This window comes from Lontra canadensis, unplaced genomic scaffold, assembly GCF_010015895.1.
Source record: "Lontra canadensis isolate GAN:19392208 unplaced genomic scaffold, GSC_riverotter_1.0 scaffold35, whole genome shotgun sequence".
NCBI classification, from domain to species: Eukaryota; Metazoa; Chordata; class Mammalia; order Carnivora; family Mustelidae; genus Lontra; species Lontra canadensis.
Genome location: NW_022631029.1, coordinates 7,404,894 through 7,417,244, shown reverse-complemented (window position 1 = coordinate 7,417,244; position 12,351 = coordinate 7,404,894). Strand labels below are relative to the sequence as shown.

General features: G+C 44.1%; 1 protein-coding gene across 1 annotated transcript in view; it reads left to right on the top strand.

Annotated features, from left to right (window-relative positions):
- Nucleotides 1-10,005, top strand: part of PRKAR2A (protein kinase cAMP-dependent type II regulatory subunit alpha) — a 106,049-nt gene extending 96,044 nt beyond the window's left edge. The window contains exons 9-11 of the mRNA XM_032867995.1: nucleotides 5,671-5,736; nucleotides 8,184-8,325; nucleotides 8,786-10,005. Coding sequence (XP_032723886.1) covers nucleotides 5,671-5,736; nucleotides 8,184-8,325; nucleotides 8,786-8,919 — 342 coding nt within the window. The 3' untranslated portion in view covers nucleotides 8,920-10,005. The remainder of the gene's footprint in view (nucleotides 1-5,670; nucleotides 5,737-8,183; nucleotides 8,326-8,785) is intronic.
- The last annotated feature ends 2,346 nt before the right edge of the window (nucleotides 10,006-12,351 follow it).

Below are 12,351 nucleotides of genomic sequence, written 5' to 3'. Positions count from 1 at the left end.
CATGAGTTCCTTCCTAGTCACAGCCCTCCTACCTCCCTTTCTGACCTTTATGGTAGTCATGTATTTACTTTCCTTTATAGTTTTGCCACGTAGGTATCCATCCTAAACAATACGGCTCCATTTGCTATTATTTTAAATTTCTACATTGGAATTAGAAAGTAGTCTTTTATTTGCATCTTCTTTTGCTCAGCACTCACCCACGTTGTGTGCAGCTGCAGGTTGTCGGTGTGCTGTACAGTGTGCCAGGGTGTGAATAAACCGCCTCCCACTGCTGATGGACATTAGAGCTGTTTCTAGTTTTTAGCTGTTATGAACGAGGCCTCAGTGATTACATTGATTTGATTTTGAAATGTGAAAATAGCCTTTTGTTGCTGAGATAGGATAAACCAACTTGGTCATTGTGTGGTATCCTTTTCATATGTTGATGAATCCCGTTTCTTAATATTTTGTTTAAGATTTCATGGCTATATTCCCAAGTGAGGCTGATCTGTAATTTTCTTTTCTTATAGCAGCTTTGTCAGATTTTGATATCAGGATGTTAGACTCATAATGTAAGCTGGGATTCTGTTCTCTTCCTATTATCTGAGGAGTTTGTATAAGACTAGAATTCCTTGGGGTGTCTCAGTCTGTTAAGCATGTGGTTTTGACTCAGGTCATGAACCCAGGTCCTGGGATGGAGTCGCCCACTGGGCTTCCTGATCAGCGGGGAGTCTGCTTCTTCCTCTCCCTTTGCCTGTTGCTCCCCCTGCTTGTGCATGCTCTCTCTCTCTCTCTTTCTCTCTCTGTCAAATAAATAAAATCTTTAAAAAAAAAAAAAAAAAGAAAAGGCTAGAATTTCTTGGCTAGTTTAAGGAACTTACCAGTGTTTCTTTTGTAGGAAGATTTTCGACTACAGATTAAATTATTTTAATTGGTAAAGTATTTATGCTTTCTGTATCATCTTTGTCTAAAATTCAGTGTTATTGGCACAAAGCTTGGTCATAATGTTCCTATAAAACCTTTTTTTAAATTTTTTATTTAAATTTTACTTAGTTAACATACAGTGCAATATTAATTTCTGGAGTAGAATTCAGGGATTCATCACTTACATACAATCCCCAGTGCTCATCACAAGTGCCCTCCTTCATGCCCAGCCCCGATCTAGCCCATCTGCCCCCACCTCTCTCTCCATCAACTCTCTGTTCTCTTTCGTTAACAGTCTCTTACTGTTTATTTTCCTCTATCCTTTCCTCCCACTCTTTCCAATATGTTCATCTGTTTTCCTTCTTAAATTCCACATGAGTGAAGTCATATAGTATTTGTATTCCTCTTATTTCGCTGAGCATAATACACTTTAGCTCCATTCATGTTGTTGCAAATGGCAAGATCTCATTCTTTTTTCATGGCTAATATTCCTCTGTGTGTGTGTGTGTGTGTGTGTGTGTGTGTGTGTATACCACATCTTCTTTATCCATTCATTGGTTGAACATTTGGGCTCTCTCCATAGTTTGGCTCTTGTTGACAATGCTGCTATAAACATCGGGGTACATGTACCTTTTTGAATCTGTATTTTTTTATCCCTTGGGTAAATACCTAGTAGTGCAATTGCTGGGTCATAGAGTAGTTCTATTTTTAACTTTTTGAGGAACCTCCAAAACTTCTCCAGAGTGGCTTCACCAATTTGGATTCCCACCAACAGTACAAGAGGGTTCCCCTTTCTCCACATCCTCGCCAACACCTGCTGGCTCTTGTGTTGTTATTTTTAGCCATTCTGACAGGTGTGAGGTGGTATCTCATCATGGTTTTGATTTCTATTTCCCTGATGATGAGTGATGTTGAGCATCTCTTCATGTGTGTGTTGGCCATCTGGATGTCTTCTTTGGAAAAGTGTCTATTCATGTCTTCTGCCCATTACTTAACTGGATTATTTGTTTTTTGGGTGATGTGTTTGATCAGTTCTTTATGGATTTTGGATGCTAACCCTTTGTCCCATATATCTTCTCCCATTCCATAGGCTGCCTTCTAGTTTTGTTAATTGTTTCCCCATAACACCTTTTAAATATATACATCTAGAATGATGTTCCTATCTTCGTTCCTGATACTGTTGTTTGTGCCTTCTTTTTTTTTTTTCTTGCTCAAGCTTGCAAGGGACTTATCAATTCTTTCAGTCTTTTTGAAGAACCAGCTCTCACCTTTTATTAATCCTATTGAACATTTCGTTTTCCATTACTTTCTGTCTTTATCTTATTTCCTTTCTTCTGCTTTGATTTTGGTATTTTCCCCCCAATTCTCTTGAGTTGGTTGCTTAGCTATTTACTTTCTAAGAAAGCCTTTCTTCTTTTTCCATCATGGCATTTTAAAACTAGAAGCTTCGGGGCACCTGGGTGGCTCAGTGGGTTAGGCCTCTGCCTTCGGCTCAGGTCATGATCTCAGGGTCCTGGGATCAAGCCCCGCATCGGGCTCTCTGCTCAGTGGGGAGCCTGCTTCCCCCGTCTCTCTGCCTATCTCTCTGCCTACTAGTGATCTCTCTCTCTCTGTCAAAAAAATAAAATCTTAAAAACAAAAACAAACAAGGGGCGCCTGGGTGGCTCAGTGGGTTGGGCCGCTGCCTTTGGCTCGGGTCATGATCTCAGGGTCATGGGATCGAGCCCCACATCGGGCGCTCTGCTCGGCAGGGAGCCTGCTTCCCTCTCTCTCTCTGCCTTCCTCTCTGTCTACTTGTGATCTCTGTCTGTCAAATAAATAAATAAAATCTTTAAAAAAAAAAAACAAACAAACAAACAAAAAAAACTAGGAGCTTCCCCGCATCCCTAAGGATCGGTGGTGATGGCCAGCATTTAGAGGTCGCTGCCTGAAGTCCCTCTTTACAGTTGTGCTCTGACTGCTGTGGCTCTTTAGCACCAACATGCCACTAGCCCCTTCCTGCAGCCCAGCTGTTCTTTACATGTGATTGTGCCTGAGGGTGGGAGCCTCGCTTAGTGCAGGTGTCCAGTTAGGGCCCAGATGCGACCAAAAGAACAGAAGCCACCGCCTGTTGCAGAGGCTGGTGGGATGCTAGTGTACATCTCACCCTGTCTCTGGGTGTTCTCTAGACCATATGTGCTGGCAGGGGAGCCTCTGGTGAGCTGCCCCCTTCAGAGTTTCTCTTATTATAGCCTTACACATTTTTAAAAAGGTTTTGTTAATTAGTGAGAGAGAGAGCGCACGAGAACAGGGGTGAGGGGCAGAGAGAGCTAAGCAGACTCCCTGCTGAGCAGGGACTCAATCCTGGAACTTGATCCCGGGACTCCAGGATCATGACCTGAGCCAAACACAGACACTTAACCCACTAAGCTACCCAGGCGCACCCCCCTCTATAGACTATTTTCATCATTCATGGTTTTATTTTAAATTTTTCTTCTTAAGTTGTTTGTAAACTATGATAATCCTTTCTGGTGATATATTAGCAAATTACTAAAATTAAAAGCATCAGAAATGGTTTTTTTACCTAAGCAAGCCTCATTAGTCCACGTGGTCTTGCTAATAATTCTTTCCCATCTCCTCTCAGTTTTGAATCCACCAGCTATTCCCCCACCTCCTATGGCAAAGTTATTTATCTTTTGAGCATCTGAGGGAACTCATCTGTAAAACGGGATAGCAGTAGTACCAACTTTATTGACTTCTCAGGTGATTGATTATGTGAAGCAGTGTACATGCAGTGCTCTCCAGAGTGCCTGCTGGGAGTGAGCACACAGCACCGTTAGCAGATTCTGTTTTATTTGGGCTCCCTGTTCATCAAACTCATTCTTTCCATCCTGTAGAAATGCCCGAGTCACTCACATTCCTGCACTCGCTCTGTTTTTACTCCAGCAACCAGCTTATTCCTTTCACAGGCAGGCATATGCAAAGTGTGGGCTCGCAAGGTGGACTGGCAGAAGCCAGACACAAAAGGCAATGTATGATTCCATTTATATGAAGTTAAGGAACAGCCTTCCTTTCCTTAACAGAAGTTAAGGAAAATTGCAAGGACAGAAGTCAGAAACAGTTACCTAATAGTGAAGTCATGGTGGTTTTGACTGCAAAACACTCTGTAGGGTGGAGGCCAGAAAGATTTTCTGTTTTGACCGAGGGGGTGGTCACACAGGTACATACATGTGTGAAAGTTCATCGGGCTGCAGCCTTGAAAAATGAGCACATCCATCCTAACAAACAAAAAGAGCTCAGGTACCACCCTTCACCACCTGTCCCTTCTTTGGTTTATGGCTACCACTCATTCCACTCTCGTCTTGGTCACCGGAATGTTTCCACACATGTGAATCATTACTACTCTTGACCTCCTCCCAGTAGCACTGAACACTGGGAATCGCATCTTCCTTTATGAAACTCTTCTTGGACCTAGAAACCACTCTTCCTGCTGGTGATCCTACCTCTGGCTCCCCCTTAGTTTCCTTCAGCAGCTCGTGTCAGGGAGTTAATTTGTGTAATTCTACAATTTCATGCTGATTTGGCCTGTTGGGTACAGGGTACCTACCCGACACAACAGCGCAGAAACCCACGACCACCCCTTACAGAGCTGTGGCTTCTACTCACATGGAGCGATGATTGTTATGTAGTGAACTGGGACTAGACTCACTCAGGAGTGGCGGCCTCCGCCTTAGGGTGTACACTTGGAGTTGTCTGCGGTCATCAAAGTTGAAGTCTTATGAAAATTCACAAGTGTAGATTCTTCTGAAGACATAAGACCCACATGGAATGAACACAGGATTAGTATTGAATTACCCAGCGTAGATGACTGTTGCTCCAGATGCTGTGAGAGAGAGGTCGGAGACGGAAATGGGCTTCCGTCTGCTTCCTGAGCTCTCGCCTCATTGCAGCCTTTGCTCAGGTTTTACCATCTTGATGAAACTCCGCTGTATACTGTAGCCATCTCCTCCCCCAGCCCTCCAGACCCCACATTGCCTGCTCTGCTTTCTCCCCTGAGTACTTAATTGCCTCCAACACAACAGTATCATTTGCTGATTCACCATGTTGATTGTTTATAGTTTGTTTGCCCTTTCAGACTGTGATTTCTACAAGGGTAGGGATATTTGTTTTGTCCACAGATGCATCTCACATGCCTAGAACAGTGCCTTGGCACATAGTAAGTACTTAATTACTTGTTGAAATACCTGAAGGACTGGTTCAGCCAAGTGGTTTAAAATCCAAGCAAGCAAAAGAAAAGCCTGAGACTCGCAAGAGTGACATCAAAGTCCCTCCCTCACCAGGGCAGGGCTTTCTCCAGATCCAGGCTGTCCTCCCGAGGGCTGCACTTGATGGTCCGGATTATCCCTGGGCCCCAAGCTCAGGGGTAGCCAGGAGTCACCTTGATATTTTCTGTAGCAGTCTTGCCTCCTGGTCCCCCTGCGCCCCCTCCCCTGGTCACAGGTTTCAATTGCAGACTGACCTGAGCAGCAGCAGGAGTGATGTGTGTGCCACCTGGGCATGCTCATGGGGAGAAATGTGACTATTCCATGTTAGGAAGTAAGAGACGTGCGTCAGTCATAGTTGGAATGACAGTCCCGGTGACCAGGATCCTCTGGTTTTGTGCTGAATTTGTCAGCCCTTGGTTAATTTGTAGAGCTGGCAAATAAATACAAATCAGGGCAACGAGAAAATGATGTGTCCCTCGCCGATACATATGTATATCTCTAATGACCTTCTGTCCCTTTCTAGGGCGAAAAGGCTGATAGCTTCTACATTATAGAGTCTGGGGAGGTGAGCATCCTGATCAGAAGCAAGGTGAGTCTGTGTGTGACGGTGCAAGTTCTGCCAGGTGCGTGCCCAGAAAGTAGCTGCTGGCTTTAAATGTGAAGTGTGTCTAGTGTAACAAACTATCATTCTGTGAGGTATGTGACTGGCCAAGACCCACGTGTAAGAACCTCCAGTGGTGGGGACTTGGTGCATTTCTGCTTGTTCCTATTGCCTTTGCCTCTGTGGCATCGTTTACATGAGAAATACTGGCCTACAAATCAGTAAGAAAAAGATAAACCCCATAGTCGAAAGTGGGGGAATTATATGATAAAGGCATACACGTGGGTGTTGAATATGAAAAAAGCTTTCTTTCTAGAGCACTGGGGAGGAGGTTTGTAGGACCAGTATTACTATGCCATTTCGTGGGTAGGTGAGGCCTGGAAAACTGATGGGCGGTAGGTGGGAGGAGTGGTCTTCATCATAAATCCATTGTCACCAGATTTCCCTATTCCAATTTTTTTTTAAGAATGTAGAATTTGTTAAAATAGTTAAATATAATTCTAACCTAATATGAAACCTTTTAAAGAATATCTTTAGTAAAAGTTAAATATGGAGAAAGAAAAACATGATTACCGCCTCTGTTAAAAATAGATTTAAAAATATTAAATCTCGGGCGCCTGGGTGGCTCAGTGGGTTAAGCCGCTGCCTTCGGCTCAGGTCATGATCTCAGGGTCCTGGGATCGAGTCCCGCATCAGGCTCTCTGCTCAGCAGGGAGCCTGCTTCCCTCTCTCTTTTTCTCTGCCTGCATCTCTGTCTACTTGTGATCTCTCCCTGTCAAGTAAATAAATAAAATCTTAAAAAAAAAAATTTAAAAATATTAAATCTCTATTAAAAATAGATCTGTTTCACATGAAACAATAGATTGAAACATCTATGGTGTTTTACTGATTGTTTTTGGACTAGTGATAGATGTTCGTACATTTCTCAAATACTCATTGGCACCTTCTGATCACCTTCTGATTAGTATTGGGTATGTGGGACCAGCAGCACTGTGCCCTGGGGTTTGGGGGAGCTCCTTAGGAATCCAGAGGCTTGACCTCTGCCCTAGACCCACTGAGTGAGAATCTGCATTGTAACAAATCCCCCAGGGGGCTGGCGTTCATGTGACCCGTGTGGTAACTGCTACTCTAAAGAAGGGACTAGGTGGGCACAAACTGCCTTCCTAGAGAATGCTACAGGAATTGGAAGGAGAGTGTTGGCTCTGATGGAGCAGGTCAGCTTCGGAGCAAACAGGTTGGGACAGAAGTGTAAAGGGAATTATCTGCATGTAACCCAAAGTGACTCTTACAGATTGAGACTAATTCTTACCAGTAAATTCTCAATAATTCTTTCCTGAGATTATTGCTTAGCTTAGCAGATGGATTTGTTAAAAAAAAAAAAAAGGAAACATTAGATATTACATAAAATATGCCACATTATTTTCTCTTATTTGATAAGCACAAATTATAACCTGCTTGATTTCTTTTTTTTTTTTTTAAGATTTCATTTATGTGAGAGAGAGAGAGCACAAGTGGAGGGGTGTAGGGAAAGAGAGAAGCAGACTACCCATTGAGCAGGGAGCCTGATGTGGGGCTCCATCCCAGGACCCCAGGATCATGACTTGAGCTGAAGGACGCTTAACCAACTGAGCCAGCCAGGCACCCCCCTTGCTTGATTTCTTAATACAGAGTTAAACCACTAAATATCCAGGTTGAACATTATAAAGAAATTTTTTTTTTTAGTCACTCGGCTCTTCTAAAAACATGTGTGCAGTGTTGGAGGGAACCATTAACTTAAGAAGCATATAGTACCTAAAAAGATTTGTCACTGTATTGTTCAAGAAAGGCATGGTATCAAATTAAGAAGAAGTAACCCAGGATTGTGACTTTACCTAAGAGAAACGTTGACATCATTCAGCAGGAATTAGCAAAAGTAGAAGTAGAAGTCAGCATCTACCAAAAGGACAGCATTCATATATATATATAGATAGATATAGATATAGATACAGATACAGATATATAGATATAATAAATGTATAATATATAAAAATTTATATGTATTTTATGTTAATATATAATTGACACTATAGTATGATCATATGTATCAACATAATATATATATGTTATAATACATACTTATTTTTTTCCTTTGGAAGATATATATAAAACCTTCCAAAGAAAATGGTCTGCTCCCTACCTCTCGATATTTAGCCGTTACCTGAACAGTGTTGGGACTTGGATGAAGCCCTAGGTAAAAGCCAACTCCTCTAATTAAACCAGAGTGCTGAGATGAATTAGCCCGTGCAGTGTATATGGTACAGTTAGTGTCTCCGCAAAGTGAATTTCTCAATAATTGTGTTTTAAGTGTCCTGAGAAGGGAATGGAAGTGCGTGTAACTGGACGTGCTCAGCTGTGATTCTGGAATCAGCCTAGGTCATGTCTTCCATCTGCTCTAGACTAAAGCCAACAAGGATGGCGGGAACCAGGAGGTTGAGATTGCCCGTTGCCACAAGGGGCAGTACTTTGGAGAGCTTGCGCTGGTCACCAACAAACCCAGAGCTGCTTCGGCTTACGCAGTGGGAGATGTCAAATGCTTAGGTAAGAAAAATAAATTCTTCATGCACGAATACTTTTTTTCCCAACATGCGGTATTTTTTTTTCCCTCAGAAAGCCTCGACTCATTTCACCAGTTCTCACACACATCGAGGCTTGAACGGTCTGTGGGACCAGATAGAAATGGGCGGATGTACCCCTTGAGCAAACACTGCTGAGCACTGAGTGAGGGTAGCCTGTGATGGGCAGTCTCGGAGGCAGGTGTCCGGGGCTCCATCGGGACAGAGTGAATGGGTGCTGCCGGGCTCTGCAAAGTCGCAGACAGAGGACAGAGTCCGACTGCCTTCACAGAGACACACCCATCCTTCCCCAGCGCCCAGCCTCCCCCAGTCTGGTTCCCTAAGGTGAACCGGTATATGTGAGAAAAGGTTTGGGTGAGGGAAGTGACTTTGAATTATTGGTGTAGAGAATTCATTCTCTCTCGCGCCTCTTTTTAACAACACAGTGATGGATGTACAAGCATTTGAGAGGCTTCTGGGGCCCTGCATGGACATCATGAAGAGGAACATCTCCCACTACGAGGAACAGCTGGTGAAGATGTTTGGCTCCAGCCTGGATCTGATTGACCCCGGGCAGTAGGTGTGCCACACCCCAGAGCCTTCTCAGTGTGACACCAAAACCTTCCGGTCAGCCACAGAACACACACGCAAGACAGACACGACAGAACCGTTCCTGCTGTTGCCCCCGCCGCTGCCATTGCTATGGCCATGGGCATTTAGAAAACTTGAAAGTCAGCACTAAAAGATGGGCAGAGGTTCAACCCACACCTCCTCCACTTTGCTTCTGAAAGCCCATTATTAGACCACTCGTAACGATTATTCCAACCCAGCTGTCACATCTTTGGTTCAAAATGGCATGTCTCTCCAACAGTTTAAGTGCCTGATACCAAGTCCACAGCGTCATCATGTTCCTTTCCTCTCTGGCTGCTACTGTTGCTGTTGAACGTCATCCCAGGTCTGCACAGACCCGTGTTTAACTGTAGACACCCGCCCCTGACCTTTCTCGAGGGAGGAAATGTTGTAGCCCTTGATCTTCTTGTTTGTCCTTTGAGAAAGTCCGCATTTGTTCACACTCATAGCCTTTGGTTTTACAGTAGAAGATGGCGGCAGGTAGTATGAGGTCTGTGGGCCTGAGGCCCTGTACTGTCACCTGACAGCTGCGCCCATGACAGCTGTCTCCAAACTCCCAGCGATGCTGAGGGAAAGGCCCTACCCTGGGGCCTAGCGGGTCAGCACCCCAGAGCACACTGATTGGTCGTGAGGACCCGTGTTAAAGCAGAAAATCTGGGTTCCACACATTCTTCAGGTAGCAGAGAGCCAGGGAAGGTTTTCTGGGTTGGGGGTTTTGGTTTGTTCTATTTTGATTTAGTAGATTTTATTTTGTTTTATTTAATCTCTGTGCGGTTTGCCTGAGTGAACTACTGTCCATTTCTGAGAAGCCAGAGTCTGGATGTGCCATCACTTTATCTGACCCAAATACTTCCCTGGGCAACTCCTGCCATCTCGTTTCCAGTTGCCCCACCAGCCGATAATGGCAGTTTGCCAGCAAGAGGTCGTACTACAAAGAGAGCCCTTTCCTTCTACTCCAATGTCGTTACCTAGCTTTGCTGTTGAACTATCAATTTTTAAACTCTTTAAAGAAGCAGCTGTTTTTTTGAAATTAAAAAAAAATGTTATTTCTATATGTAGGGAATTACTGTTGGACCTATTCTTATGCTTCAGTGTGTCAGCTGACTGGGGCATTCATCCTGAAGATCAATTCTTTGTTTTTAAAAATCGGAATCCTTCACCATTTCATAGAATTACTGCAAAGAGCTAGTTCTAATTAAGGTGCTGGGATATTTGGGGTCCCAGTTATGAACCCCAGAGGAAAGTAAATTAGCTTGTATTTTAAAACTTTTTAACCTTTTAATTATATCAAGCAGAATTCTGATTAATTATCCAAACTAGATCTATTTCAGGATGAATGACTTAGAACCAGATGCTACCAGAGATCCTAAGAACGGTATGAAGTTTACATAGAGATAAATTTGAATATTATAGCCAGGTTTATATTAAAGCAAGAGGCCCTTTCCAGTGTGATTTACTTTTTAAACTTGCATAACTCAGTAAATCCCTGAGAGACCGAATGCTGGGGCTTGAGTCATTCCTGTTGTAGGATAATGATGGAGCCACGTGGTCACTTCCATTCTCCACGGAAGCCAGGCTCTCTGCTTTTTGCCATGGACTGTGCAGTGGAGAGATTTCCAGAGTGGCGACTCACCACAACCTTGGTCAAGTCTCCCTTTTTCTTGTGTTCTGTGAAGTGAAAGCAGGAGACTGCCCTAGCGAGGTAACCTGCATTGCAGCTCGCAGCAGCATGAAAGGTTGTAACTAATACTCCAAAACAGGCAGCTAGCGCTGGGAAAGCCCATGTGGTTTTCTTCCCACGATTTTCCAAGGTGGTTCTTTCTAGGGTGTTGCTTTATTATCAAATCAATTCAGAAAGCAGATCCTGTACTTTAGCAGACAAGAATCACACCTGTTTCGTCCAAAAGTAGCAAGTACATGGAGCTTTAGGGGTGTCACAGAGGCCTAGCCCCACACTGTGCAAGGACTCTGTTTAAACACCGAGCAGATGCTCCCTTGTACCCCCCCTGCCAGCATTAGTCAGGGCCGGCTGGGCGCCTAGTGTCCTGAGTCACTCCTCCAGGCTGTTAGGCATGGGCCTTCTCATGCGGCCTTCTTGCACATCCCAGTTCAGTCTTCCCCCTCACAGAAGCCTCTTTGATAGCCCCAACTCACTGATGGTCGCTGTTTTACAGAGTAGAAGTCATCCAGGTTTAAGCCCTCCAGCTCTAACTACAGACTGATGTAGGGATCATGAGTCCAGACCCTCACTGCATACAGGGCCCCCTGGGGGTCTGGCTTGAGGAAGGAAGACTTTAAAGGGACCAGCGTGAGTGAAATAGTGCCAGGAGTCTGACAGTGTTCCGGTTCTCTTCGCAGCGTGGGGAATCTGAGGTGGCAGAATCTCTGGTGTCCACATTATGCCCGGCAATCCCTGCACTGTTGGTTGGGCCTCGAGCGGAGGTGTGTGTTGGGAAGAGATCCCTTTTATGTTGTTCTCTTCCGTGGGTTAGAGCTTCACGCCCTCTTTCCTGGCTTTGCTGTGGATTTGGGGTGGTGGTGAATATTCCTTGAGCCTTGACGCCCAACCTATAGTATTATCCTTATTTCTAGGCCCAGTTTATCATGGCCACCCTCTTCTTTTGGTCGTAGTCTCTGAAGAAAGGCATCATGTGTGCTGTCCTCTTAGCTGATAGTCTCACATATAATTGCAATAGGTTCTCAGAAGTCAGAGTGCAGCTTTTCTTTGAGCAGTTTAATGAGTGAATTCAGCAGCAAAGTGGCAAGAAGTGGTTCTCCGGCCCGGAGAGGTCATGTTCGTCCTCTTAATGCCCAGATTCTCTGCTCACAATGGTAGTCAGTGAGAGGTGCCACTGGTGCCCAGCGGCCCCCTGGGCACACAGCATTTCCATGTCAAGTCGCAGTGTACAAACAGCCTTCTCTCATTTAGAAAAAGTGAAAGAGCATTTTTGCAGAGAAAAAGGAAAAAGACCCGTGAATGTCATCTTTTATCTTTTGTTTTCGGTTGGCTGATGTCGGGATTTTTGTTCTTGACATACACTTGTAAACCAGTCTTGCCAAGATGCAAGTTGTTTTCGTTTTTCACTACAATTACCTCTTGTTCCTCCTGTCCTGACTGCTGACGTTCCTCGATGATTCTAATGTCTATTTTATGGGAAGCAGCCTTCCCCTGTGGGTTTCCTTTTACACACTGCAGGGCTATCTTTATACTTTAAAAAAGAAAAAAGAAAAAAAAATCTGTCACTAACCTCATGGGGGATTTGCAGAAAACCATTTAGCCCACCTCAAGCAAAAGGTAGATTTCCTCATTTTTTTCTTAAGCTCATTGTAATAAAGGAGATCTAATTCAGCATTATTGTGCTACCTCAAAGGTAAAATGTTT